Source organism: Ovis canadensis, chromosome 14 (assembly GCF_042477335.2).
Source record: "Ovis canadensis isolate MfBH-ARS-UI-01 breed Bighorn chromosome 14, ARS-UI_OviCan_v2, whole genome shotgun sequence".
Classification (NCBI taxonomy): domain Eukaryota; kingdom Metazoa; phylum Chordata; class Mammalia; order Artiodactyla; family Bovidae; genus Ovis; species Ovis canadensis.
Genome location: NC_091258.1, coordinates 79,872,177 through 79,900,143, shown reverse-complemented (window position 1 = coordinate 79,900,143; position 27,967 = coordinate 79,872,177). Strand labels below are relative to the sequence as shown.

The following is a 27,967-nucleotide window of genomic DNA, read 5'->3' as shown; positions in this document are numbered from 1 at the left end:
AGGGGCCTGAAGTTTCTGCACTCTCTCCCGCTCCTCTGTTTTCTGCCCTTGAATCTCCGCTCCTCCAGTGACCCCTCTGCTCTTTGCTGGGCATCCTCCCTGCAACCCTATCTGGGGCCCAAACCCCAAAGGTCTGCAGTACCAGGAGGAGCATGTGGTCAAGCATCTTCCTTCACCACAGCAGGTGCCTATGGAAAGCACAAATCAGGCAGCCTCCAAGGAGACCAAATCTGGCCTCTATCAGGAACCCGGCAACATTTCCTGGCAGTATCCCTTTTTCTACAGTCACGGACTGATGAAACGTTAGAGAGCATCACTGACTCAATGGACATGAATTTGAGCAAACGCTGGGAGATAGTGGAGGATGCAGGAGACTGCCACGCTGCGATCCATGGGGTTGTAGAGTCGGACATGACTGGTGACTGAATAGTCACTGACTTTTCTCCTGGTCCTGTTGAATCTTGGATGCATGATGTTTTCCTATTACTTTGACTGTTTCTTTTCTATTACTTGTAGTTTTGTTTTCTTCTTTATTATAAGTGTTAGTCTCTCAGTCGTGTCCAACTCTTTGCCCCATGGGGATGGTAGCCTGCCAGGCTCCTCTGTCCATGGAATTCTCCAGACAAGGATACTAGAGTGAGTAACCATTAATTTCCAGGGGATCTTCCTGACCCAGGAATCAAACCCAGGCCTCCTGCATAACAGGCAGGTTCTTTACCATGGGTTTTGTCTATTTAAGTAGTTCTCAAAGTGTGGACTAGGGACAACTTGGGAGATTCCTGAGATCCTGTCTATGAGTCAGTGAGTTCCAAACTAAGTTCGTAATAATACTTCCCCCCATTCCCATTCCTCACGAATGTATGGTAGAGGTTTTTTTAAAGCTTCTGAATGAATAATATTGGGGCAGACTGAAGGTGTCCAACAAAGCTGGATACTGGTTAACTTGGTGAAAACAGATTTTATTCAGTAACTGCTGACAGAGGAGGCAATAACTGAGCTCCATTTGAATGTGTACGGAGGTGATTGGGCTTTTTAAAAAATAACAATTTTATTTATTTATTTGTTTATGGCTGTGCTGAGTCTTCTTGCTGTGAGGGCTTTTCTATAGTTGCAGTGGGCAGGGGCTGCTCTTTGTTGGGTGAGCAAGGTCCTCATTGCCGTAGCTTCTCTTCTTCCAGAGCACAGGCTACAGGCGTGAGGGCTTCAGTAGTTGTGGCCTCCGGGCTCTAGACCGCAGGTTCAGTAGTTGTGATGGGGGCTTAGTTACTCCACAGCATAGAGTATCTTCCCGGGCCAGGGACTGAACACGTGTTTCCCTCTTTGGCAGGCGGATTCTTTACCACTGAGCTACCAGGGAAGCCTGAGACTGGGCAGTTGGAAGGGAGAATGAGGGAATCAGAAGGGGGAGTGTGGGGGCTCACATGGAAAACCACAAAGGGTTGCTCAGTGTAAATATGATTAGGTCAGCTGCATCAGATGCTGGGCATTCTTGAAGTTAGGATTCTGTCTGTTATGCCCAGAGTCCGAGTCCCCAAAACTGAGAGAATAAGACGTCCACAGCAATGCAAAAGCATAAAGGGGTTTTATTGCCAGCCTGAGCCAGGGCTCCTGTCTCATCCAGCACAGTAGAGTCTTGATGAGAGCCGGAGGCCAGATTTACAGCAGTATTTATAAGTTTAGAACAAAGACAGGGGGTTGGCAAGGGTTGATTGGCTGCAGGGGTTTCCTGGTGTTTACTGATGGCCAGTCATCATCCCTCTGATTGGCCAGAGTTATCATCTCTCTTATTGGCCAGAGTTACCATCCCGGGAAGCCCCGGAAGCATGGCTCAGGGATTATTTTTGGCCTAGTGCACCTCTCTGAGCCTGTCATGGCTCTGGTGAGGTTGTAACACTGTCCTCCTGGAGCCTGGAGACAGAGGCCCCATCCTTCCTGGTGGTTGCATTTCTAAGGAGTGGCCTTCAGGTCCTTGAGAAAGATACTTCAGAGTTAAAGGAGATACAAATGCATTTCAAAGGGACAGAGAAAGGTTGAAAACTGCAAGCCCTTTTTCGTCAGTGCTCTAAGGTGACTCAGTGGTTAAGAATCTGCCTGCCAGCACAGGAGACACGAGTTTGACCCTTGGGTCAGGAAGATGCCCTGGAGTAGGAAATGGCAAACCACTCCAGTATTCTTGCCTGGGAAATCCCATGGACAGAGGAGACCGATGGGCTTCAGTCCAAAGGGTCACACACAGGCATGCTAAGTCAGGAGGCTATTCTCAGGTGATGGCTGGAAAAAACACTGTAAATTCTCCTAGCAGAATTTCTCAAGAAGACATAATAACGAAAGGTTGGGATCTTCCTAGCAATATAACCTTATGCCGCTGGAAGTCATGGTGGACTTTGGTCGTCTCTTAATACAGGCATTTGGACTGAGTTCTCTCTCCCTGCACCCCTCGGCACTGCGAGGCTTGTGGGATTTTTAGTTCCCCGTTAGGGATCAAACCTGGGCCCTTGGCAGGGAGAGCATGGAGTCCCACCACTGCACTGCCAGGGAATTCCCTGGACTGAGTTCTTATTTGCTGAGGGTTCTGCAATCCTCAAAGGCATAAATCGTCGTGGAAATCCAGATGCCTTCAGTCAGGCCAAACATTAAAGAGATTTGCAAAAATAAAAAGCAGTTTCCTACCTTGCTAGCTGGGTGACCTTAAGCAGGCTTTGCACCTCTCTGAGCCTCAGATACCTCAATTGTAATGTTAGCTACCTCAAAGGATTGTGATGAGGGCTAAATAAATTAATGATCCATGCAAAGAACTTAACATAAGCCTAGCCCAGAGTCAGTGCTTGACATATAATACTTGCTCCTGGAACAGAGCAGTTGATATGTAGTACTCCTGCTATGAGGTGTATGTGTGTGATACGTGAGGTGTGGTGGTGACTGGGATCCCTCACTCTGCCAGGTATAGGCTCCTGCCAAGAGGTGGCCAGACGGAGAATCCTCCAGTGTGGATGGATGAAGAGGCCATTTTCCAGAGGGGATGGCTGGATGGGGGCCTCTGTGCAGTGAGCACAAGGTGGTCCCTCCTCACTGACTCTGAGCCCAGCACTGTGCAGAGGGTTTCCACATGTGCAGGAGACACAGAGGCCACCCTTGCGTTATCTGCATCTCCCCCACCTCCAGCTAGAGGGCTTTTCCCGCATGTCCCACGTCTGAGAACAGAACGGGGCATGGCTCGGTGATATGAGAGAAGCTTCATTTCTCCTCCAGAGATGAAGGGGAAAGATCACGGTGCGGCGGCACCCCTGCAGGTTCACTAAGAGTTCTGCTGATAAACTCAACCTGGACATCATTCAGAATGCTTAGTGTTAACACATATATTTGCATTTTATATTCAGGGTGTCTATATTCAGGAGGAAAAAACGCTGCTAAGCCTGGAGCAGTGCAAATGGGATTTACGTCGATGTGATGGAGTAACTGCTGAGGAATGTCGGCTGGGGTCCGATCTGTTCCTGGAATCCAATCTCAAGCAGGAATTGTATGAACCACATACTACATCCACGTGTGTAGATAGCTGAGTTCAGCTCAGTCACTCAGTCGTGTCTGACTCTTTGCGACCCCATGGACTGCAGCACGCCAGGCCTCCCTGTCCATCACCAACTCCCAGAGTTTACTCAAACTCATGTCCATTGAGTCGGTGATGCCATCCAACCATCTCATCCTCTGTCGCCCCTTCTCCTCCTGCCTTCAATCTTTCCCTGCATCAGGGTCTTTTCAAATGAGTCAGTTCTTCGCATCAGGTGGCCAAACTATTGGAGTTTCAGCTTCAATATCAATCTTTCCAATGAATATTCAGGACTGATTTCCTTTAGGATGGACTGGTTGAATTTCCTTGCAGTCCAAGGGACTCTCAAGAGTCTTTTCCAACACCACAGTTCAAAAGCATCAATTCCTTGGTGCTCAGCTTTCTGCGATTTTGGAGCCCCCCAAAATAGTTTCCCCATCTATTTTCCATGAAGTGATGGGACCAGATGCTGTGATCTTAGTTTTTTAATATTGAGTTTTAAGCCAGGTTTTTCACTCTCTGAAACTTTCATCAAGAGGCTCTTTAGTTCTTCTTTACTTTCTACTATAAGGGTGGTGTCATCTGCATATCTGAGGTTGTTGATATTCCTCCCAGCAATCTTGATTCCAGTTTGTGATTCCTCCAGCCCAGTGTTTCTCATGATGTACTCTGCATAGAAGTTAAATAAACAGGGTGACAATATACCAGCCTTGACGTACTCCTTGTCCTATTTGGAACCAGTCTGTTGTTCCATGTCCAGTTCTAACTGTTGCTTCCTGACCTGCATACAGATTTCTCAAGAGGCAGGTTAGGTGGTCTGGTATTCCCATCTCTTGAAGAATTTTCCACAGTTTGTGGTGATCCACACAGTCAAAGGCTTTGGCATAGTCAATAAAGCAGAAATAGATGTTTTTCTGGAACTCTCTTGCTTTTTCAATGATCCAACGGATGTTGGCAATTTGATCTCTGGTTTCTCTGCCTTTTCTAAAACAAGTTCAGAGCTGCAGTTTAGTTTTGGTTGCACTGGGTCCTCAATGCTGTTTGCAAGTTTTTCTCTAGTTGAGGCAAGTGGGGCATACTCTCTAGTTGTGGTCCAGGGGGTTCTCACTGCGGTAGTTTCTCCTGTTGAGGAGCATGGCTCTAGGGTGCATGGGCTTAGCTGCCCTGCAGCATGTGGGATGTTCCTGGGTCAGGGATGGAATGCGTGTCTCCTGCATTGCAAGGCGGATTCTTAATTGGACCACCAGGGAAGCCCCCAGAGCTGCAGCTTAAACAGCTTAGTGGAACAGATACTATAAATACTGTTAGCTGTATTCATGTTTAAAGAGACAGAATGGCTTGAGAAAAATGGATTGACACAGCAGGCCTGAGGCTGCAAGTTTTAGGAGATCCTGTGTGCAAGCCTGAGCTTCCCAGGTGGTGCCAGTGATTAAGAACCCACCCTCCAATGCAGGAGATGTAAGAGATGTGGGTTCAATCCTTGGGTTGGGAAGATCCCTCGGAGGAGGGCATGGCAACCCACTCCAGTGTTCTTGCCTGGAAAATCCTGTGGGCAGAGAAGCCTGGTGGGCTTCAGTCCAAAGAGTCAGACATAGTTGAGTGACTCAGCACACATGTGTGCAAGCCTGATCTCGGCTGGCATCCGGGAACTTGGCCTTTAGTGTTGTCTGTACTGTGCCTAGACTGTGGAGACAATTTCATTCACACTGAGCATCTGTTGGCCTCCTGGGGGTCTGGATTGTGGTACTTGCTGGGCAGGTGTCTGCTTGCCTGGTGCCTGCTGTGCTTTGTATGACCCCTCAGGGGAAGCACAGTGTTGAGAGCTGCACACGGATTCACCCAGACTTCTCCTGCCTTTTCCCTTATGATCCAACTGCCTGCATCCCTGTAACACCACTGCCGTAAATCTCAGCCATGAGCACAACTATATGCTGAGTCTCATGAATTCCTCTAGAAAGTCTCCTGATGTGGGAAAGGCCTTGTGGACCCGCAACAGTTCCACTGCTGGCTGTATCAAAAACCTATTCAGCAATATTTTGATATCTCTATGTTTAAAAGCAGCAAGAATGAAATTCTGTTAGAAGGAACCCCTGGGTCATATGTAACACAGGTGTGGCATTTTGGTTTATGTTAGTTTCTCAGTCGTGTCTGACTCTTTGCTGCCCCATGGACTGTAGTCTGTCAGGCTCCCCTGTCCATGGAACTCTCCAGGCAAGAATACTTAAGTGGGTTGCCGTTCCCTTCTTGAGGGGATCTTCCAAACAAGGGACTGAACCTGGGTCTCCTGTGTTTGTGTGCTAAGTCGCGTCCGACTCTTTGCAATCCCATGGACTGTAGCCCACAAGGTTCAGACTACGTCCATGGGATTTCCTAGGCAGGAAAACTGGAGTGGGCTGCCATTCCCTCTTATATTTAGGGGATTAAAAAAAAATAAGCCACAAACATAAGTGAAACCAACAAAAATCAAATAGATGCACGGATATACAATTGTGAGATTACTCTTTACAATGTTAAAATGGGTCCAGGGACCTCTCTGATGGTTCAGTGCCTAAGACTCTTAATGCAGAAGGCCTGGGTTTGATCCCTGGTTGGGGAACTAGATCCCATATGCCACAGTTAAAATTTTGCATGCCACAACTTAGAAAAAATAAAGACCCCAAATGAATATCAAAGATCTCACCTGATAAAACTAAAATCTGGTGCAGCCAAATAATTAACTAATTAAAAAGACTGGCCCAGCAAGCTGTTCATCCTAACAATTCCTTTCATGTGTATCTTATGTTATGTTCCAATTTGGAACCACTGGTCTCTGGGTATGAGAACCATTTGAGAAGAAAGGTATCAGGTTCCTATTTCAAGTGAGCCCGCTTCCTGGCCCTGGAAGTGTCTGCTTTATGAAAGAGTAAAACCCTTCCCAGAACAGGACCTGAAGCACTCATGTGTACACAGCAGCTGCTGTCCTTCCATTCCTTCCTGCCCCCTACAGGCATCCTTGTGTGATTCCCAGAGGGCGAGACAGAGGAGCTTGGTGTGCTAAAGACCATGCGGTCGCAAAGAGTGGGACAAGACTTAGAACTAAAGACTTAGCAAGGTGAGAAGGCAGAGATGAAAGCATCCGCAGATGGCTGGGGCTGGTTAATGGCACACTTGGCTTTGGGATGAAAAGGGGAAGAACTAACAATGATGATGAAGGTCCTTGGAGTGGCAAAAGAAGGAAGCCCTTGTTCTGAAGCACAATACAGCAGATTCTCTAGTCCCTCAGAATTGTTTTCCCCTTTGTCAGAACATAACTCATTCTCTACTCTATTTTTTTGCTGGCCCACAGCCAGATACTTCAGTTCAGTTCAGTTCAGTCGCTCAGTTGTGTCCGACTCTTTGCGACCCCATGAATCGCAGCATGCCAGGCCTCCCTGTTCATCACCATCTCCCGGAGTTCACTCACTCATATCCATTGAGTCGGTGATGCCATCCAGCCATCTCATCCTCGGTCGTCCCTTTCTCCTCCTGCCCCCAATCCCTCCCAGCATCAGAGTCTTTTCCAATGAGTCAACTCTTCACATGAGGTGGCCAAAGTACTGGAGTTTCAGCTTCAGCATCATTCCCTCCAAAGAAATCCCACGGTTGATCTCCTTCAGAATGGACTGGTTGGATCTCCTTGCAGTCCAAGGGACTCTCAAGAGTCTTCTCCAACACCACAGTTCAAAAGCATCAATTCTTTGGTGCTCAGCCTTCTTCACAGTCCAACTCTCACATCCATACATGACCACTGGAAAAACCATAGCCTTGACTAGATGGACCTTAGTTGGCAAAGTAATGTCTCTGCTTTTGAATATGCTATCTAGGTTGGTTATAACTTTTCTTCCAAGGAATAAGCGTCTTTTAATTTCATGGCTGCAGTCACCATCTGCGGTGATTTTGGAGCCCCCCAAAATAAAGTCTGACACTGTTTCTCCATCTATTTCCCATGGAGTGATGGGACTGGATGCCATGATCTTCGTTTTCTGAATGTTGAGCTTTAAGCCAACTTTTTCACTCTCCTCTTTCACTGCCAGATACTTGAGAGGAGAAAATCTGGAGTTCCACGGACCGCCCTTCAGTGAAGCCAACTTTCCTGCTCCACCTGTGAGTCGACAGCTCTGTTGGGGCGGCTGTGACCTCCACTGCTGCAGCCCCTCTTCACGAGTTCCTGACTGCAACCTTTCCCACTCTGCACCTCCAGGTGCTGTCACCTCACCAACCTGCAATTAATAGCTTCCCCTACTTGCTTCGCCATTGTGGGTTTACACTTCAGCCTTTTTTATGGACGGCTTCCCAGGTGGCTCAGCAGTTATAAATAAATAAATAAAGAAACAAACCTGCCTGCCAAAGTAGGAGCCATGGGTTTGATCCCTAGGTCAGGAAGATCCCCTGCAGAAAGAAATGGCAACTCACTCCAGTAGTCTTGCCTGGAAAATCCCATGGGCAGAGGAGCTTGGTGGGTTACAATCCACAGGGTTGCAGAGTCTGAAGCAACTAAGCCCACACATATATATTGTTTTTTAATATGTTGCTGAGTTGACCTTAATCAACCATCTGTGCACAAATTTTTATGTGCTGTAACATTTTGCATACATACTGTTTTTGGTCCTGTTTTCACTTCATTTGACATTTTTCATATTGCTCTGGACTCAGTCAACCTAACTGAGCAAGAAAGTTAGAGCACAACAGAGTCCCTGAAAAACTGAGTCTACTTTTAACTAAAATAAAAAACATTTTACAAAACTTTCCATCCTTAGTACTCCTTCAATTTGTGTTTTTTATTGCTGGCTTACACTGAGCATCAGTTCAGTCAGTTCAGTTGCTAAGTTGTGTCCCACTCTTTGTGACCGCATGAATTGCAGCACACCAGGCCTCCCTGTCCATCACCAACTCCTGGAGTTCACTCAGACTCATGTCCACTGAGTTGGTGATGCCATCCAGCCATCTCATCCTGTCGTCCCCTTCTCCTCCTGCCCCTAATCCCTCCCAGCATCAGGGTCTTTTCCAATGAGTCAACTCTTCACATGAGGTAGACAAAGTATTGGAGTTTCAGCCTCAGCATCAGTCCTTCCAATGAACACCCAGGATGGCTCTCCTTTAGAATGGACTGGTTGGATCTCCTTGCAGTCCAAGGGACTCTCAAGAGTCTTCTCCAACACCACAGTTCAAAAGCATCAATTCTTTGGTGCTCAGCCTTCTTCACAGGCCAACTCTCACATCCATACATGACCACTGGAAAAACCATAGCCTTGACTAGATGGACCTTTGTTGGCAAAGTAATGTCTCTGCTTTTGAATATGCTATCTAGGTTGGTCATAACTTTTCTTCCCAGGAGTAAGCATCTTTTAATTTCATGGCTGCAGTCACCATCTGCAGTGATTTTGAAACCCCCCCAAATAATGTCTGACAGTTTCCAGTTTCCCCATCTATTTCCCATGAAGTGATGGGACCAGATGCCATGATCTTCGTTTTCTGAATGTTGAGCTTTAAGCCAAAATTTTCACTCTCCTCTTTCACTTTCATCAAGAGGCTTTTTCGTTCCTCTTCACTTTCTGCCATAAGGGTGGTGTCATCTGCATATCTGAGGTTATTGATATTTCTCCCGGCAACTGAACATGGCTGGCCCCAAATTTCATCTCTAACACCATCTTCCTCATGTAATGGTTTCTTCTTAGGTGGAATGTTTGGAGCTCTGTGTCAAGAATATTTTTCAGTTCACTACCATTTCCATGAATGTGTTACTGGGACAATGTCTGATTGAGACTGGTTGGTTGTTTGGACTACAAAAGATTATCTGGTGGGTACAGCTCCAGTCTGTGTTTTCTAATTCCTGCTGAGAGCTCTGACAATGTTTTTCATCAGTGGTCATATTCATAGCTTCTCACCTAACTGCAGAAGTAAATCTATTTTAGTGTACAAACAAGTCCTTCATGCTGCTTTTGGAAACTGTGGGCTCCTGAGTTTTATTGCTAGTGATTCTGATTTAGTAAGCTGAGGGTAAGCTTGGTAATGTGCAGTTCAACACACACACACTCCAAGCAATTCTGATACCTGCAGTCATTAGACTACAGTGACAGTCATACCTTGGTCATCTCATGTCTAGTAAAGAAAGTCTGGCAGTGAGCTTTTTCATCTTGACTATTCCCAGGGTTTCTTCCCTACGAGTCTTCTCATGTTGAAAAAAAGATGTATTATAACTGAAAGCTTTCCCACACTCATTACATTCATAGGGTCTCTCCAGTATGGTTTCTCTGATGCCTAGTAAGTTGGCTAAAGGCCTTTTCACAATGTTTACATTCATAGGGTTTTTCCCCTGCCTGTGTTCTCTCATGTTTTGTAAGGGTTGATCGCTCATTCAAGGTCTTCCCACAGTCAGTGCACTCATAGGGCTTTTCTCCAGTATGTGTTCTCTGATGTTCAATAAGGTGTGATCTCTGACTAAAGGCTTTAACACATATGTTACACTGACTGGGCTTCTCTCCAATGAGCATTCTCTGATGCAGAGAGGAGCCCTTTGGCTGAGAGCTTTTCCGCAGTGACTGCATTCATCAGGTTTCTCTCTAGCACATGTTCATTGATGCACAAGCTGATTCGCTGCTGAAAAGCCTTCCCACAGTTGTTACACTCATACAGTATCTCTCCAGAATGAACTCTCTAAGGTGAAAGAAGGTAAGAGCTCCCAGTGAAGCCTCTCCCACACTGATGACATTCAAATGGTTTCTCTCCAGTATGAGTTCTCTGATGTTCAATAAGGTGAGAGATCCCAGTGTAGGCTTTATCACATTGATTGCATTTATATGGCTTCTGTCCAGTGTGAATTCACAGATGCCTAATAAGTTGAGTGCTTCAAATGAAGGATTTACCACACTATATTCATATTCATAGGATTTCTCTCCGTGTGAGTCCATTTATGTGTGACAAAGTCACAGCTCTGACTGAAGGACTTTCCACAATGAGCATACTCATAAGTTTTAAGGCAGTGTGAATTATTTGATGTACAAAAAGGTTAGAGTTCCACCTGAAAGATTTTCCACATTCACGACATTTATATGGTTTTTCTCCAGTGTGAGTTCATTGATGCCTAATGAGTTTGGAACTCTGGGTGAAGGATTTCCCACATTGATTACATTCGTTGGGTTTTTCTCCCATGTGAGTTTTCTGGTGTACAACAAGGTCATAGCTCTGCCTGAAAGACTTTCCACATCAAGTACATTCATAGGGCTTTTCTCCAGTGTGTTCTCTGGTGTACAAGCTTAGAGCAACAGCTGAAAGATCTTATACACTGTTTACATTCATATGGCTTCTTTCCAGTCTAAATGATGTCACAGTAAGTAAAAGAAGATGCCATGTGGGAGGCATCACAGTCGTCCTTATATGTGAGTAGTGCCTCTCCAGGATGACTTATTTCAGTCTGTTCAAGGCATCTGTCACAACTGAACTGACTCTCCAAATGCCTTGGCTTGTGTTCATTAAGAGACAAGCTATGATTAATGTTTCCATAGTTCTTACCATCTTTGCTGTTCTCTGCTGAAAAAATTCTATTAAGAAAACAAAAGGAGGTACCATAGTTGAAACATTCACTATTGACAGTATAATCATGAGGCTTTTTATTTCCTGTTTCAAAATCTGCAAGTTTATTCAAGTAAATAATCTGCCAGAAGGCTCTAGCACTTTGATGATCTTCACAGGGCTTCAGATCAGCCCAGTCTTTCTAATGATTAATGAAAACTGAGTTCAGTCTCAACTTTTTACCCTGTGAGTTGACCTCATGGAAATATGTTCTTGTAGGTAATGTCGGAGGTAGAAGGCTTAAACTCAGATAATTTCCCTAAGCTCAGGCTCACAACTCCCACCTTGAGTAAAACGTCTCTCTGAGGTGAGTACTGTTTGATTCAGAGTCCTGCTGGTTCTTCCCTAGCTGGTCCTGCCAAAGGTGCATTTCTCCTAATGACACCAACCTGGGGTCCTTCTCCTGAACATGGTATTTCATTTCCATGTGATAAGATGGCCCTTCCACAGCAATATCCTCTTCAGACAGACCCTTTCAAGTGTAGTCTTCCAGTCTGAAAGAAATCCAAATGGCCTGAATTACTGGAAAAGCATTAGAAGGGGAGGATGGCATAAAACAGACCACCAAGTATGAGAGATATATCTTTGGGTCTGTTTCTAATCTATGGACTGTAATTTCATGCAGAATGTGTAATGGAGGGATGGCTCAGCAAACAGGAAATCAGTGTGTGTGTATGAGTCCCTCAGTCGTGTCTGACTCTTTGTGACCCCATGCACTGTGGCCCGCCAGGCTTCTCTGTCTATGGATTCTCCAGACAAGAATACTGGAATGGATAGCCATTCCCTTCTCCCTGGGATCTTCCCAACCCAGGGACTGAACCCAGGTCTCCTGCATTGCAAGCAGATTCTTTACAATCTGAGCCAACAGGGATGCCCAGGGATTATCTGGGTGGGCCCCAAATGTTATCACAACTGTCCTTATAAAAGGGAGGCAGAATGAGACTTGATACACACAAAGAAGACAATCTGACCACAGAGCAGAGGCGTGAAGGTGCTGGCCTGAAAGACTGAAGTGATGTGGCCACTGACCAAGGATTCCCCTAGCCACTAGAACCTGGAAGAAAAAAAAGGAACAGCTTTTCCAACGAAGTCTCCAAAGGGAGAATGGCCTGTGTGCACTGATTTCAGCCCAGTGATGCTGATTGTGACTTCTAGCCTCCAGAGCTGTGGGGGAATAAATCTGTGCTGTTTTACATTACCCAGCTGGTCATCTGTTAGAGAAGCCACAGGAAACAAGGTCCTAACATGTGCCTCGAACTTACGACTCACACTCAGTCTCTTTCCTGGTGCTGGATCTTAAAATGAGACCCCAAGTACCAACGACGATTTAATATTCTTAATGGACCATTTCTACCATTGGTTCAGTCTGCCCACAGAGAAAAAGAAGGGTCTCTTTAACCATGCCAGAATTGATGCCACAGACTCCCCAGAAAATTACTGGGGTCCCTGAGGCAGTGTGCTTGGCCAGTGGACTCCACCAGCTGACAACTTCTGAGGTTCCACTTCCCTGGTGGTAAGCCAGGAATAAGAATGCTTAGCTAACAAGTGTTACTTTGAGGTGAAAATGAATCAGTTTGTGAGCCTCCCGCAGTGTCTGCTGTATAGGGCACCATGTTAGACATGGTTCTGCTGATGTCACCACCCCTGTTACTGTCATGAGAGGGATTCCTCCATCTGTTGAAGATACTGTGCTCAGTTGCTCAGTCAGGTCTGACTCTTTGAGACCCCATGGATTGCAGCCCATCAGGCTGTTCTGTCCATGGTATTTTCTAGGCAAGAATACTGGAGGGGATCCCCCTCCAGGGGATCTTCCCAACCCAGGGATCAAACTCGAGTCTCCTGCATTGCAGGAAGATTCTTTACTGTTGAGCCATCGGTAGTAGGCCTCTAATAAAGAGTGCAATGGGCTCCCAGTTCAGAGTCCTCCAAGATTCCCCCTTCCCTTGTCACTCTGCCCACACAACTGCCCTTTTTAGGTGGGTAGCCACCCACATCCAGTAATATTAAGGCCTCTCTCCAGGTTCCCATCCTTTTCTCCCATGCCTGCCAAGGAGACAAGCATCCTCCATTTGGCAAAGTATGACTTCCAGGAGGATGTTTTCCTTGTGCCAAACACAGACCTTCTTTCCCTCTTGGGGAAAGCCTTAATCTCTGCCCAACACTCCCATAAACACACTGTCCTCCTTCCCAAGACCCTGCTGTGTTCCTTTAGGGTGCTGCCTTGGAATCTCTGATGAGAAGAAGTTTTCAAATGAAACAAAAGCCTCATGAAGGGGAGTGAAAGAGTATCTGGGGATGAAGGGAAGGAGAAGAATCTTTGCGTGGCTAAGCTATGTCTAAGATATGCCTGGCTGTTGAAAAAATGGGCCGAGGAGGTTAAAATTCTACAGCAGTATCTGCATCAGAATCTTGAAATAAGGAAGACAGGCTGTGTGGGTCAGCCAGAAAGTAACATCTAGGGTAGAAGAGAAGACAGACACTGCTGTAAAATGAATTCAGAACGATGTCATTTGAGTGCCAAGGGTAAGTAAAAGTAGGTAAGACTTCCAAGTAAGAAACAAGAGAGGCTGTGGACATGACAGTTATAGGATAAGAAGGAGCAGGAACACATGGGATAAATCAAACACCTCTAGGCTGGCAGAAGGTGGTGTGACGGACATACATGCTGCTTACTGTCAAGTGAAGGCAGCCTCTCAGAAAGGACCATGTATTGCATGATTCCAACTATAGGATATTCTAGAAAAGTAAACTTGTAGAGACAGTAAATTAATCAGTGGTTTCCAGGAGTTAGGGTGGAGGGAGGGATGAACAGGTGGAGCACAAAGGATTCTTAGGGCAGTGGAGCTACTCTGTACACTACACCAGTAGATATACAACATCACATATTTGTCTAAACCCACAAAATGTACAACACCAGAGTGAATCGAATATGAACTATTGACCTCTGATGGTAATAATTAATTGATGTAAGTTCATCAATTGTAACAAATGTAACACTGAATGCAAGATATCAATAGGGGAAACTGGATGGGGAGGGTTGGCATAGAGAAACCCTGTACTTTCTGTAAGGATGAAATTGGCTCTAAAAATAAAGTTTATCAGTTAAAACAAAACCACAAAAAAAATCAGAAGCAGCTCAATTAGTTGGGGAGATGACCATGTTCTAAAATAGACTGCAGTGATAAATACACAAGCTGCAGCTATATTAAGAAACTTAGCATGCTTTATACAGATGAACTGTATGGTATGAGAACTGTTTTAATATTTCCATATAGCTCCAAGAGGAAAAAAAAAATCCAATTAGGCTGACATGCAGGGTAGGTGGTGGGCCTATGGGATGAGGGGAGGTGGGAAAGCATGTCCAGGAATGGTAATTTAGTAGGAATCCTTCTGGAAGGCATGGATTCTTACCACACCTTGGGATCATTTCGAAGTTCTGAAAATGTCCAACATGGAAGATGGGTGGACACCCAAATGGCAGAGCAAAGACCAGCAGGAAGGGGAGGCCTGAGGAGCTGCCACCCTGGATGGAAGTTATGATGAGGGGTTTGAGGAAAACAGGAAGCATGAGGACCTGGGAATGAGACGCGGTAGCAGAGAAGTGAAGACCAAAGGGAGATGGGGACAGAAGTGAACTCGTGTGTGAGACACATGTTGACGACAGCAGCAAATGTCTTCTGTGGGTGGGCTGGGCAGAGACAGCCTGACATGGATGAGAACGTGGCTGCCACACTGGACATGAGGTGGCAGCAGAGAACACGTGAGCAAACTTTCTACAAGTGGTCTCTCTGCTCCTTGGACTTTAACTGCTGGGCTGTTGGCTTGTTCTCACCTTGGGGAGGTCCCTGCCCCACTCTCCATTGGTCCTCTCCTGGCTCCAGGTAGGAGATCACATTTAGTTTCGAGAGCAGAAGTCCTGGTCAATGGAGGAAAAACAGAGGGCTTGGTCTTCTGCTGGATGACAGGTTGAGCTCTCACCCCTGGGGTCAGATGTGGATGGACTAGGAGGGGCCCCCATCCTCCCGAGTAGACTCCCCACACCCTGAACAAGCCACAGACTTGCCCTGGAGGAGGGATAAGCAGCAATACCCAGACCTGCATCTCAAAGGGACCCACTTCCAGCACCTTCTGGGCCAGTCCAGGAGTGCCTGAAATGAGCTGTGCCTTGGGTCTGGCGATGGGCAGTGACTGCCTTAACTAGGGAGACCAAGTGACTACATGTCTTGAGAGCCACCTCACGGTACACTGTCCTCTGGGCCAGGTCCAAATGTCCCCACTCCCCCCATGTGAAGGTCACAGCCATGTCCTTCAAGCTCACAGTTGGCTGAAACATCACTGGTGTTACCATGGAGCCCTGCTTTCTTAATGAGGAAGCTGGGGATAGGACAGCACAGGGGAGGGAGAACCTCTTGCTCAGATCAGACTCAGACCCAGGTCGAAGGTGTTTTCATTTTTCTCTGGGTATCTCCTCTACTGCTAGTTGCATCGGTGATCCTGATTTTCTGCTTTGGGAACAACGGGGACCTGTCTTGGAGATCTTCACCCCCAGCTTCTGTACAATATAAGATTGGAAACCAGGCAAAGAGGATGCTCTAAATCAGGGGTCAGCACAGCCATAAGACAAATCAGGGCTGTGGTGTGTTTCTAGGAAGCTAACGCCATGAGCTCAATTGCTTCCTCGTGAAACCACATGTGAGCCATCTAAGGGTGCCTTTGGCGCTTTATGGGCACACTCTCAGCTGCTCTCCTGAGTGGTCACAGTAAGGGTCAATGGGCCAGAGTGGCTGACTGTTTTTGGAGGCTCAGCTCTATTCGCCCTCAAGGGTCCACTGAGCAAACACCATGAAGAAGTCTAAAGAGACCTGGCCCAGAGACCCAGGTTTGGGGAATGCCTGGCTCATTCATGTGGGAGCCCGTGTACTTCACCCCAAGGCACAGGGCAGCATTACAAGAACTCTCACGTGCACTGACGTGAGGAGGTAGGTGTTATTCCTGGATGCATTCTACCATGGAGACTGCCATGGAGACTAAGGCAATGAGAACAAAGGTCTCCAACTCGCCTGGGATGGGATCTGCTGAAAATATGCCTCCATTTCCTCCTCATATCTGGAGATGCTGTTGTGAAGACAGAAGTGTTGAGAAAGCAGGGCTAGGGTTGGGGGAACAATTAGGGATTTAGCCCCTACCTCAGTGCCTCCACACTCCCAAGTCCACCCCCATGCCCAAACGCAAGAGCAACCAGTGCCAGCTGAGGACTAACCCCTGGGGAGTGTAAGGCAGGGAGGTGGGGCTCTGACCACATGACCTCCCTGTTCAAGGCTCTGAGGTCAGCCAAGGTGGCTAAGCTCTCTCACTGAAGAGGGCCAATCTGCCTAGCTCTGGGCCTGGGCTGTCATAGGCTCAAGGTAAATGTCCTGAGGCATGTGCTGGGGTGTCTGAACCATGAACCCAAAGACACAACAGTACCTCAACACTCAAATAAAGGAGGGGCCAGTTTTTCCTATCATCTCAAGATACTAAATAGAGAGAAATGGAGGCAGTGTCAAAACAACTGATTGTACAATTTTAAAAAATATCTCAGTGAAACATCAGCCGGTTTCTAAAAATTGAGGTGGGGGAAGGGGACAAGGAGCATATGAAAATTCCCAGGAAGACAACTAAGGGTACTCTGTGACGGGGTATCAAACTTCTGGACCTGCTGTGATGCTGCCCAACTGGCCAGAAGCCATACCTATTATCCCCTGCTTCCCTTAATGCTGCCATTGCTTCCCATACTCTGCTTATCTTATCCCAAACCCTTCCCCATGTTTGACTCTCACTCTGTGTACTAAAAGCACACCTATGCTGCATGCTTGCAGGCATGCACACACACACACACACACACAAACACACACACACGTGTACACCACACCTAAGAAGACTGCTCAAGGCTCTATGTGAAGCTATCTTGTTCTGACATTCCTGTCCATCCATGGGCAATCTACTATGTGTGTTCGTTTTCACCCTCAGGTCCTCTTCTTCCTTGTTGGAGACATCCAGGGCGAGGGCTGGGAACACCTCCCCTCCACAGCCAGATTGCCTGCATTCAAAGTCCTACCTCCACCAGTTGCCTCTGGAGGACCCTGAACAGGCCTCCTCAGCCTCTTGGGGCCTCATCTGCAGAAGTCTGGGAGGAGAGCAGGCCTGGTTTGTGGTGCTGCTGTGATGATTACAAGAGTTGCATTTATAGAGTTTAACACTTGTGCTGACACACAGTAGAGGCCACAGCAGATTTAATTCTATTGGTTACACCTGGACATAAAACTCCTTTCCCTCATGCTCGACCTCTTTCTAGAGGCCTCTCTTTCTCCTTCTCTTTCTAGTTTCTTTTTTTCCTGTCAGTGAGGGGGTGGGGGTTTCAAGTACTGCCCCAGGCCTTATGTCCAGCCCAGACCTCCCTCCCAGGCTCCCTACCACTGCCATTCTCTCCTCCATATCCAGCTATGCCTCTAAAGACTTGATGAAATAAAAATCGTATTTCATGGCAAGACAAAAAAATTTAAACTCTTTCGTTGCTCATTTGGGCCTCCTCGCTCCCGTTTAGTGTGCATGGTGCATCCACATTAACCATACCTGCTTAGGGGACAAACTTCCTTCCTTCTAAGGGGTCACAATGACCCACTATCCACTTCGTACTGCAGGGCTGGATTATATCAACTGTCAATTCCTCATTTGACACATGGCCCTTTGTCTCAAAAAGTATACAACTGTGCTTTAACCTCCAAGGTGGAACAATCCTCAGAGCTTTCTGAAAAGCTGCTTCCTGAATTATAACCCAAGGCTTGAATAAAATGTCCCATCTCTCTCTTAGAGCAAATATTGATTAATGTCTTCGTCCACAGACTCAACACAGCTGATAGCGTCCAGGGTTCCCTCATCCCTTGCACTGCGGCCTCCATCCTGGCTCCTCACTAGAACCGGAAACTCAAGAGCCCTGCTCACACTTTCTACTCCCTCGGCACTGCCCCTCCACTGAGCCATTCACCGCCGGATTCTATTTACTGAGGCTCTGAAACCCAAACCCCAGCCCTCGCGCACCCGGCAATTCTATGGCCCGCTCTCACACCTCCAGTCATGTTCACCTCTCCAGCCCCTTCTCACACCGATCTCTCCACCCAGGCCAGCATCACCGAACACGACCAACACGGGCCCCCAACACCTAGGTCCGGGGTTTGCCGGTGCCTTTTGCTCTGCCAAGACTGCCTGTAATTCTCTGTCCACCAGGAGAACATACGCTTTCTCTTCAAGCTGAGTTCGAAACCCACGTACCAGTGGAAGAACTGTGTCCACGTACTGAGCTCGGGAGGCCTGCGGGGCACAGGGGAGCCTCCGGGCTGGTTCCCGGGCCAGGTTCACCTGAGCGCGCGAGTATTGGCGGCACTTCCGGTAGGTGGCGGAAGTGCGCCCGCTGGGCGCGAGGAACTACAAGTCCCAGAAAGTCGCGCGCCGGTGGCGGTTTTTCTCGCTCAGGTGGCAGTTTCTCCAGTTGCCGCAGCAGACGTTACACCTCGCGGCGGCAGCACAGTGGCCTTTGGCGTCTGGGTGTGGAAGTCGAGAGAGACCACCTGCCGAGGAGCACGGAAGACGTTTTCACAGAGCCCGCTAGAGCAGGGGAGTCGGCCACAGCGGGTGTCTGGCAAAGGCTCAAAGGCCGGCCAAGGGGAGGGGAGGGCCTCGGGTGTGCTCTGAGTGTGGAGTATGAAAGTTGGAGGCCGGCTAACTAGCAGTGCGTCATCGTGTGTGATGGCTTAGGGAAGCTTGTTTGGCTTTCTCCAATTGGTCCTAAATAGGAAAAGGAGTGCGTCAAGGCTGTATATTGTCACCCTGCTTATTTAACTTCTATGCAGAGTACATCATAAGAAACGCTGGACTGGAAGAAACACAAGCTGGAATCGAGATTGCTGGGAGAAATATCAATAACCTCAGATATGCAGATAACACCACCCTTATGGCAGAAAGTGAAGAGGAACTAAAAAGCCTCTTGACGAAAGTGAAACTGAAAAGTGAAAAAGTTGGCTTAAAGCTCAACATTCAGAAAACGAAGATCATGGCATCTCGTCCCATCACTTCATGGGAAATAGATGGGGAAACAGTGGAAGCAGTGTCAGACTTTATTTTTGGGGGGGCTCCAAAATCACTGCAGATGGTGACTGCAGCCATGAAATTAAAAGACGCTTACTCCTTGGAAGAAAAGTTATGACCAACCTAGATAGTATATTCAAAAGCAGACATTACTTTGCCAACAAAGGTCCATCTACTCAAGGCTATGGTTTTTCCAGTGGTCATGTATGGATGTGAGAGTTGGACTGTGAAGAAGGCTGAGCACCAAAGAATTGATGCTTTTGAACTGTGGTGTTGGAGAAGACTCTTGAGAGTCCCTTGGACTGCAAGGAGATCCAACCAGTCCATTCTGAAGGAGATCAGCCCTGGGATTTCTTTGGAAGGAATGATGCTGAAGCTGAAACTCCAGTACTTTGGCCACCTGATGCAAACAGTTGACTCATTGGAAAAGACTGATGCTGGGAGGGATTGGGGACAGGAGGAGAAGGGGATGACAGAGGATGAGATGGCTGGATGGCATCACAGACTCGATGGACGTGAGTCTGAGTGAACTCCAGGAGTTGGTGATGGACAGGGAGGCCTGGTGTGCTGCAATTCATGGGGTCGCAAAGAGTCAGACACGACTGAGTGACTGAACTGCACTGAACTGAATTGGTCCTAAGTGGGACAGGGGCAAAAAATAGGGAAACTGGCAGTTAGTGAGCAAGTCCTGACTGTTTTGGACCTGTTGCTACAGAGATTGTGGGTCAGAGTTCTGTTTTATGTGGTCTGACCATTGTGTGCATACTCAGCCTCCCTGCCTCGTGGGGCTGAGACCACAGACCTGCTGTCCTGCCCTGGCTCCTCAAGGTGGGAGAGACCACAGGAAACCTTCCTAGGGTGGCCTTCTGGAGGGAAGTACTCTGGCTCTTCATGAAAGAGGTTATCTGTGATAAGCTCTTAACTGAATACTTTTCAATATTTAGACATCACTTAAAACTTGACTAATTTTATAATTTATGCAAAGTACTTTCATGGTTCCAACATGAAAACTACAGACACGAAAGTGTACTAAGCGAAGCCTAGCCTCTTTGGCTTCTCATCCCTGTATCCCTGTCCTCTCCCATTGGTAATTATAAGTTTTGCATTATCCTTCTGTTTAAAAAGTATAAGCAATAGATTCTGTAAGTGTATCCATCACTCTTCCTTGGGTAAAAGCTTCGCTACTATACATAGTGTTGTGACACATTTCATTGTTTTCCACCTAACCGTTTGGTGGGAGATTGTTCTCTGGCAACTGCCAGGGCACCATTGTGTGTTCCGACTGCAGTTCCTTCCACCAGCCCGCTGCTGATGACACATAAGCTGTACTGTTTTACAGACAGTGCTGCAATGGATATTCCTGTGCCTACATCATTTTGCATTTTTGCCAGTGTAAATTTAGAATAGATGTCTAGAAGTGGGATATTGGGTCAAACGTAAGTGTGTTTTTAATTTTGCCTAATTCTTGTTCTTTGGAGTAACCCCTGTTTCAGCTCAGTTCAGTTCAGTCGCTCAGTCGTGTCCGACTCTGTGACCCCATGAATCACAGCATGCCAGGCCTCCCTGTCCATCACCAACTCCCGGAGTTCACTCAAACTCATGTCCATAGAGTTGGTGATGCCATCCAGCCATCTCACCCTCTGTCATCCCCTTCTCCTCCTACCCCCAATCCCTCCCAGCATCAGAGTCTTCTCCAATGAGTCAACTCTTGGCATGAGGTGGCCAAAGTACTGGAGTTTCAGCTTCAGCATCAGTCCTTCCAATGAATACCCAGGATGGATCTCCTTTAGAATGGACTGGTTGGATCTCCTTGCTGTCCAAGGATTCTCAAGAGTCTTCTCCAACACAACAGTTCAAAAGCATCAATTCTTTGGCGCTCAGCCTTCTTCACAGTCCAAATTTCACATCCATACATGACCACTGGAAAAACCATAGCCTTGACTAGATGGACCTTTATTGGCAAAGTAATGTCTCTGCTTTTGAATATACTATCTAGGTTCAGTATGTGAACCGTGAACTCCCTGATATCCAAGCTGGTTTTAGAAAAGGCAGAGGAACCAGAGCCCTTATAAGCTGAGAGGTGTTGAAAGAGGAGCCAGTAATAATAGTAATAAGAATAGTAATAGCTTAAGAGTTTGCCAACTACCAGCCTGGTAAAGCACACATGTGTATTGATTCAGTACTCCTCTTAGCAACCCTATATTAACTTCTGCTTGGAACAGATAGGAAAACCGAGGCACAAAGAGGTTAAGTAATTAACTTGAGTGGCAAAGCTGGTAAGCAGAGCCCAAGATTTTGAACCCAGGTCATCTTGCTGCAGAGCTTCCCCCTCGCCACAGCCCCCGCCCCTGCAAATATATGCCAGTTCTAGACCAGACTGACTTGGAAATCTGAGATTCCCTCCACTCCTGGTTTGGTCTTGGCCATGTCTCCTCTTCTCTGAAAGATCAATTTTCTCATTGTGCCAGGGGAGCCCTCAAAGTTGTGTAAAAGCTGAGTGTTGGTGTCACTGGCAGGCACCACTCTGCCTTATGTGATGAGTGGAGCCTGTAGGCAGAAACCCAGCACCCTACCCAGGAACAGATGGAACACTGCTGAACAGCTCTCCTAGCAACCGGACCCTGCAGGCTTGGGTGTGCTTGTAATTCCAGGAACAATCATTGCTCTGTTGGGCAGCGCCTCACGCAACTCCAGGGGGTGCCCCTCCCATGCAGAACACTGCTCTCATCTCCTTCTTTCCTGTGGGGAGCCGCATTAGGCATTACTGACAAAATGGAGGCACGGCCCTAAATCCCCTCCCTTTGTTCCGTAGGCATGGACCCGGAATGAAGGAGTTAGGCTTTGTGATTCTGACTTGTTTTTTTCTTTCCTCGGCTGAGTTGACTGAAGAGAATATTAAGGTGTTTATTGTTTTTGAGAGGAGCATGAGAAGGCATAAAGCCTTTTGCAGCTGTGCTCAAAGAGTAATTCCTAAAGTTGATCAGTGTTTCAGGGTGAGCACGGAGGCCACGGCTTGAGACCATGGGAGGGATTGCTATCTGAAGCCTATTTGTGAGGAAAGTGTTTATGGCAAAGGAGTTTGCTGAATTTAGGGCTTAGGAATAATTTAAATAGTTAGAAACTAAAGATTTAAGGGATACTGTAATGCTAGCATATTTTACTATAGCTTATAGAGATTAGGGACTTTAGAGATATTTATAGCTAGAAGCCCTTTCTTAGAAATAGTGAGCTTAGGATACTAGGGGCAAACAGGACATAGAAATATAAGAATTAAACTGAGGAATGTGGTATGCAGCCCAGACATTAGCATGAGTTACAGTGTATTCACAAGGACACGTGAGAAAAAGGAGATGAGAGAATTGCTGAGGAAGGAACTCCTTTTGAGGGGCAACAGTGATTTTTGGAGAAAAAGAAATCTGGGTCAATGGGAACTAAAAATATCAAACCTCTGACCGAATGCTTTTATAAAAGTATAAAAGAGAATCATAAGCTTGAAATAAGCAGGCAGTCCAAAAAAAACTGAGAGGCTGCCTCAGTTTCTCGCCGACACCACTCACCCCTTCAGGTTGAATCCCTGGCTGCTGGAGCTGGATTCTAGCACTTTCCCATTTTGTGAGTTTTTAGCTTTTCTTTCTTTTCGCGTCATGAAAGGAACTCCTGCCTTTGGCTGTTCCCACTGAAAAGGCAGCAGGGATATTCTCTGCCACTTGATAACGTGCTTTATCAGAGGATTACCTCTCAGAGGTAAGGAGACATGTCAGCCACCTGTTGCTGCGTTCTGTGTGAGTAAATGCTAATTAACCTCTAAGTACGATCTCTAACTCTGTCTCATCACCAATGTGGTCCTGATGGTACACTTCTGTTAAGATGTTAACAGGGCTGCCTGTGAGAATGCCCACTCTGAGACCCAGCCCTGTATTCCTGGAAACAGCAGCAGTGGAAGAAGCCTCTGCTCTTGTGCTCCTGGAAATATCTTCTTTGCTAGATGTCCTATTTAAATAGTTTGAAAGTGGGCACGTCACACCAACTTAACACCTAAGATGCACCTTGGAGTAGTGCCAAGTGAACCTGGCAGAGGGCTTCTTGTTGCTGAGGGCTTGATTTCAACAAACAGTAGGATCCAATAGGGAAGGACCTTTTGGACCCATCACAGAGGTGGGAGCAAATGCCATTCTCTTTATGAAGTTACACTGTGGTGTCAGAATGGTCAGGCAGGCACTCCCATCTCTGAAGAGCTCTGGTTAATTTCTAATGTAGACGCACACTGCACATTAGGGAGAGGAAGTGCAAACAATTTTAGGTTTAACTTTTCCTTGTTCCTCCCTGAAATACAGAGTTTCTTTCATTAAGTGAACGCAGCAAATACTGACTACCAGGAAAACCATAGCCAGCTCGTGGAATGGATCCCAAGCTTGTTGCATATCAGACACTCACACTCAGGAGATGGGCAGTGGTTGAAGCTGTTCCCTTCTGAGACAGGCTGGGACCTGAACCCTGGGATCCTTTGCTGCAGGGCCTGCACCTGGACAAATGGTCTCTTTCAGCAACAAAAAACTAAGAAGCTAAAAGGGACTAAAACTAGCTGTGTGCCTACACAGGTGGGGCACATTATCAATGATGAGATACAAAAAGACCAAAAACTGAGCAGAAGCAGGGTACTGGCATGCACCCTGTACACGGCGCCACCCAGGGGTTGGGCAGACCACCTAAGTGACCCCTCCAGCCCAACTCCTGGACACACCCCTGCTCCCTCGCCACATAAGGAACCAGCTGTCTCCTCCTCAGGAAGCCAGCAAAGGTAGCTGTTACCTGTTTTCCCTCCCCTGAGCGCAGCACGAATCCCAATAAAGCCTTGCCTGAATTTTTTGTCTGGTCTCTTATCTGGAACTTTCTGTGATGAGATTCTTCAATGGATTTCAAGTCCCCTCCAGAGGAACTACTGGATGCTCTTAATGGTAAATCCCTGGAACCTAAGAATGATAGGAGGTGTGGTTGTCACACACTTTTTACTTCCCAGAAGCCAGGTACACTTAGCTTCTCAGTTCCTTATCCTGCTTCTTCCTGATATCCTCAAAGGAGGAGATAGTCCACACGATTCTATTTTTGTTGTTTTTTTTTTTAATTTGTTAATTATCATAGGAGTATTTAAATATTTTTAAATGGGACCAATCAACTACTTACCCATTCCACTTTTATTCTTGTCCATGTGCAAACATTTTTTTAAACGTTATGACAGCATAATCATGTACATAATGTCTTTTTCACTTCATATAATTACAGAATCTGCATAAACATTAGAAACTACAGACTCCGCATAAAACAGACTAGAAACTATGCAAATATCCCCCAATGGTAAAATATCTAAGTGAAAAAGAACATTGATACTATAAGTAAAAAACATTGACTCTACATTTCCATCAACTGTTTCAATCTTTAGTCATCCAAGGAAACATTTACCCACATCAGTGCCTATTTTATTGTCCTTGTTCCTTCTCAAATCTAGGCCTCACTGCTATTAAGAACACTGTCTAGTTGATCACCTTTAGTAGGATTTTCTTTTAAGGAGTCCTATAAAAGCAGAGGAGCAGAGATTGACCATATGTCATTACACTAAAAACTGTTCAGTTCAGTTCAGTTGCTCAGTCATGTCCGACTCTTTGCGACCCCAGGAATCGCAGCATGCCAGGCCTCCCTGTCCATCACCAACTCCCGGAGTTCACTCAGACTCATGTCCATCGAGTCAGTGATGCCATCCAGCCATCTCATCCTCGGTCGTCCCCTTCTCCTCCTGCCCCCAATCCCTCCCAGCATCAGAGTCTTCTCCAATGAGTCAACTGTTTGCATGAGGTGGCCAAAGTACTGGAGTTCCAGCTTTAGCATCATTCCTTCCAAAGAAATCCCAGGGTTGATCTCCTTTAGAATGGACTGGTTGGATCTCCTTGCAGTCCAAGGGACTCTCAAGAGTCTTCTCCAACACCACAGTTCAAAAGCATCAATTCTTCGGCGCTCAGCCTTCTTCACAGTCCAACTCTCACATCCGTACATGACTACTGGGAAAACCATAGCCTTGACTAGACGGACCTTAGTTGGCAAAGTAATGTCTCTGCTTTTGAATATACTATCTAGGTTGGTCATAACTTTTCTTCCAAGGAGTAAGCGTCTTTTAATTTCATGGCTGCAATCACCATCTGCAGTGATTTTGGAGCCCCAAAAAATAAAGTCTGACACTGTTTCCACTGTTTCCCCATCTATTTCCCATGGAGTGATGGGACCGGATGCCTAATAGTTTTCTTCAAGGATGCAACAAGGGAAGAGCACCAAGTGAAAGCATTTCTTCACTGATTGTATGCATGAGGTTTTTTTCACTATGAGTTCTCTGGTGTTCCATAAGTCAGATGGTCTGCTGAAGGCTTTTTCATGTTACATTCATGTGGTTTTTCCACCTATATATGAATTTTCTGATTCACAATAAGATAAAAAATCTCCATCTAAAGATTTCCCACATTGGTTACATTTACAGAGATTCTCTCCAATATGGATTCTTTGATGTCCAATAAGGTGAGAAGACGGTAAAGTGTCTGTCCACAATGTGGGAGACCCAGGTTCGATTCCTGGGTCAGGAAGATCCCTTGGAGAAGGAAATGGCAATCCACTCCAGCACTATTGCCTGGAAAATCCGCTGGACAGAGAAGCCTGGTAGGCTACCGTCCATGGGGTCGCCAAGAGTTGGACACGACTGAGCGACTTCACTTTCCATTGGGAATACTGTTCCCATGACATTTATGAGGTTTTTCTCCAGTGTGAGTTCTCTGAAGTGACACTTCAAAGTGAGAACTCCAACTGAAGTCTTTCCCAACTGATTACACTTTCACATTGAAGAGAAAGGCTTCTTTCTCTTCAGTGTGAGTTCTTTGATGTGAAATTACATCAGAGCTCTGAAGGAAAGATTTCTTATATTAATTGTATTCATTAAGACTTCTCTCCATTCTTTGATAGACATTAAAATATATGACTGAAAGACTTCCCACATTGACTGCGACAGAACAGTTTTTCTTCAGTATGAGTTTTCTGATGCCTAATTAGTTGAGAGCTCCTGCAGAAAGCCTCCCACATTCATGGCATTCATGGAGCCTTTCTGTAGTACAAATAATGTAATGTCAACAGGTGGGAGCACCAGGTGAAAGACTTCCCACCATTGATCATATTAGTTCTTAGGTATGTGTTCTTTAATATGCAACCAGATGAGAACTCCACTTAATAGATTTACCACACTAATCTTGTCATAGTCTCCAGTATGAGTTAAGTCCAATAATTCTAGACATAGACACACACCTCCAATTTTTAGTGTCCTTTGAGGGATTGTTTCAAACTTGACACTAACCTCCAGTAGGTCTTGACATACACAAATATCATAGACAACGCTGGAAGCGGCAATTGGGAATGAAGAGCAAGGAGAAGGAAGACCATATAATTTGGTGGATGAAGATCCTGAGGAATTGGTCACCCATTAGCTCATTCCATACTCTGAAAACCTCCACTCTCATACACCAAAGTCCTTATTTGACCCTTATTAGAGCCCTGAAAAATTGCTTTAGTCCTTTATGTTTCACCCTTGCTGCTAAGTCACTTCAGTCATGTCCGACTCTGTGCGACCCCATAGACAGCAGCCCACCAGGCTCCCCCGTTCCTGGGATTCTCCAGGCAAGAACACTGGAGTGGGTTGCCATTTCCTTCTCCAATGTATGAAAGTGAAAAGTGAAAGTGAAGTCGCTCAGTCGTGTCCGACTCTTGGTGACCCCATGGACTGCAGCCTACCAGGCTCCTCCATCCATGGGATTTTCCAGGCAAGAGTACTGGAGTGGGGTGCCATTGCCTTCTCCTTTTCACCCTTACCTTCTTCTATTTTCCACTGGCCATATTTTTCCAATTACAATCTAAGCCCCTAGGGGCTGGAAGATGATTCTCACGTGGCCTTTGAATTCTTTTCTGTAGCCATTCAAGGCCTGCTTGTTGAGCAAATAACTATGTGTAGATCTCTTGGCTCTGCTGCTCACCGGCTCTGTCCCCACAAATAGGAAGAAGACTGCCAGCCTGGGATGGTTACTGTGCACACCAAGAAGATGCTGACTCCACACGGGAGCTCTCCTGGTTGTCTAGATGGTTGGTATTCATTAAATTCCAGCTCCAAAAGAACAGCTGTAATGGCGGTTGTTTCTATGTTCTGTGATCTGTGGATATGAGGTAGAAGAAAACCAGATCTTGGCTTCTCCATTTTCTCCAGCCTTCAGCTGACACAATGTAATAAATCCTGCATCACTTTATGCTATGTTAAGGGTGAACTCTTACATTCACATCAGAGATGAGTTGTCTCTGGCCTTCTGGAGCAATCAGCTTAGGACATGAAGTTACCCACAGCCTGAAATCTTTCCCAACTGAGCCTTTATTACCTTCACGTTTCCTTCAGTGACAGAGTGGTGAGCACAGAGGCTCCTGCCACGAGACTGGGGCACTGCTGGCCCTCCTGGTGGCATCAGCCACCATTCCCTGGTTGATCATCCTCTAGCTCACCATCCAGGCTGCTCATATAATCCTGACAGATGTCCATTCATCTGAAGGAGGCTCGCGCAACACCCGCCCTCCTACCTGCTGGTCAGGCTCCCAGAGCATTTCCTTCATCTGCCTCCCCACACACTCCCCTTACGCACTCTGGGACAA

General features: G+C 46.5%; 1 protein-coding gene across 1 annotated transcript; it reads right to left on the bottom strand.

Annotated features, from left to right (window-relative positions):
• Positions 1–92: 92 nt before the first annotated feature.
• LOC138419661 (zinc finger protein 879-like) lies at positions 93–15,539 on the bottom strand. The gene is made up of 3 exons (XM_069552505.1): positions 15,296–15,539; positions 14,964–15,047; positions 93–279 (listed from the first exon to the last, which is right to left on the bottom strand). The coding sequence occupies exons 1-3, from the start codon at positions 15,477–15,479 to the stop codon at positions 173–175; spliced, it is 375 nt and encodes a 124-aa protein (XP_069408606.1). The 5' UTR covers positions 15,480–15,539; the 3' UTR covers positions 93–172.
• Positions 15,540–27,967: the final 12,428 nt, after the last annotated feature.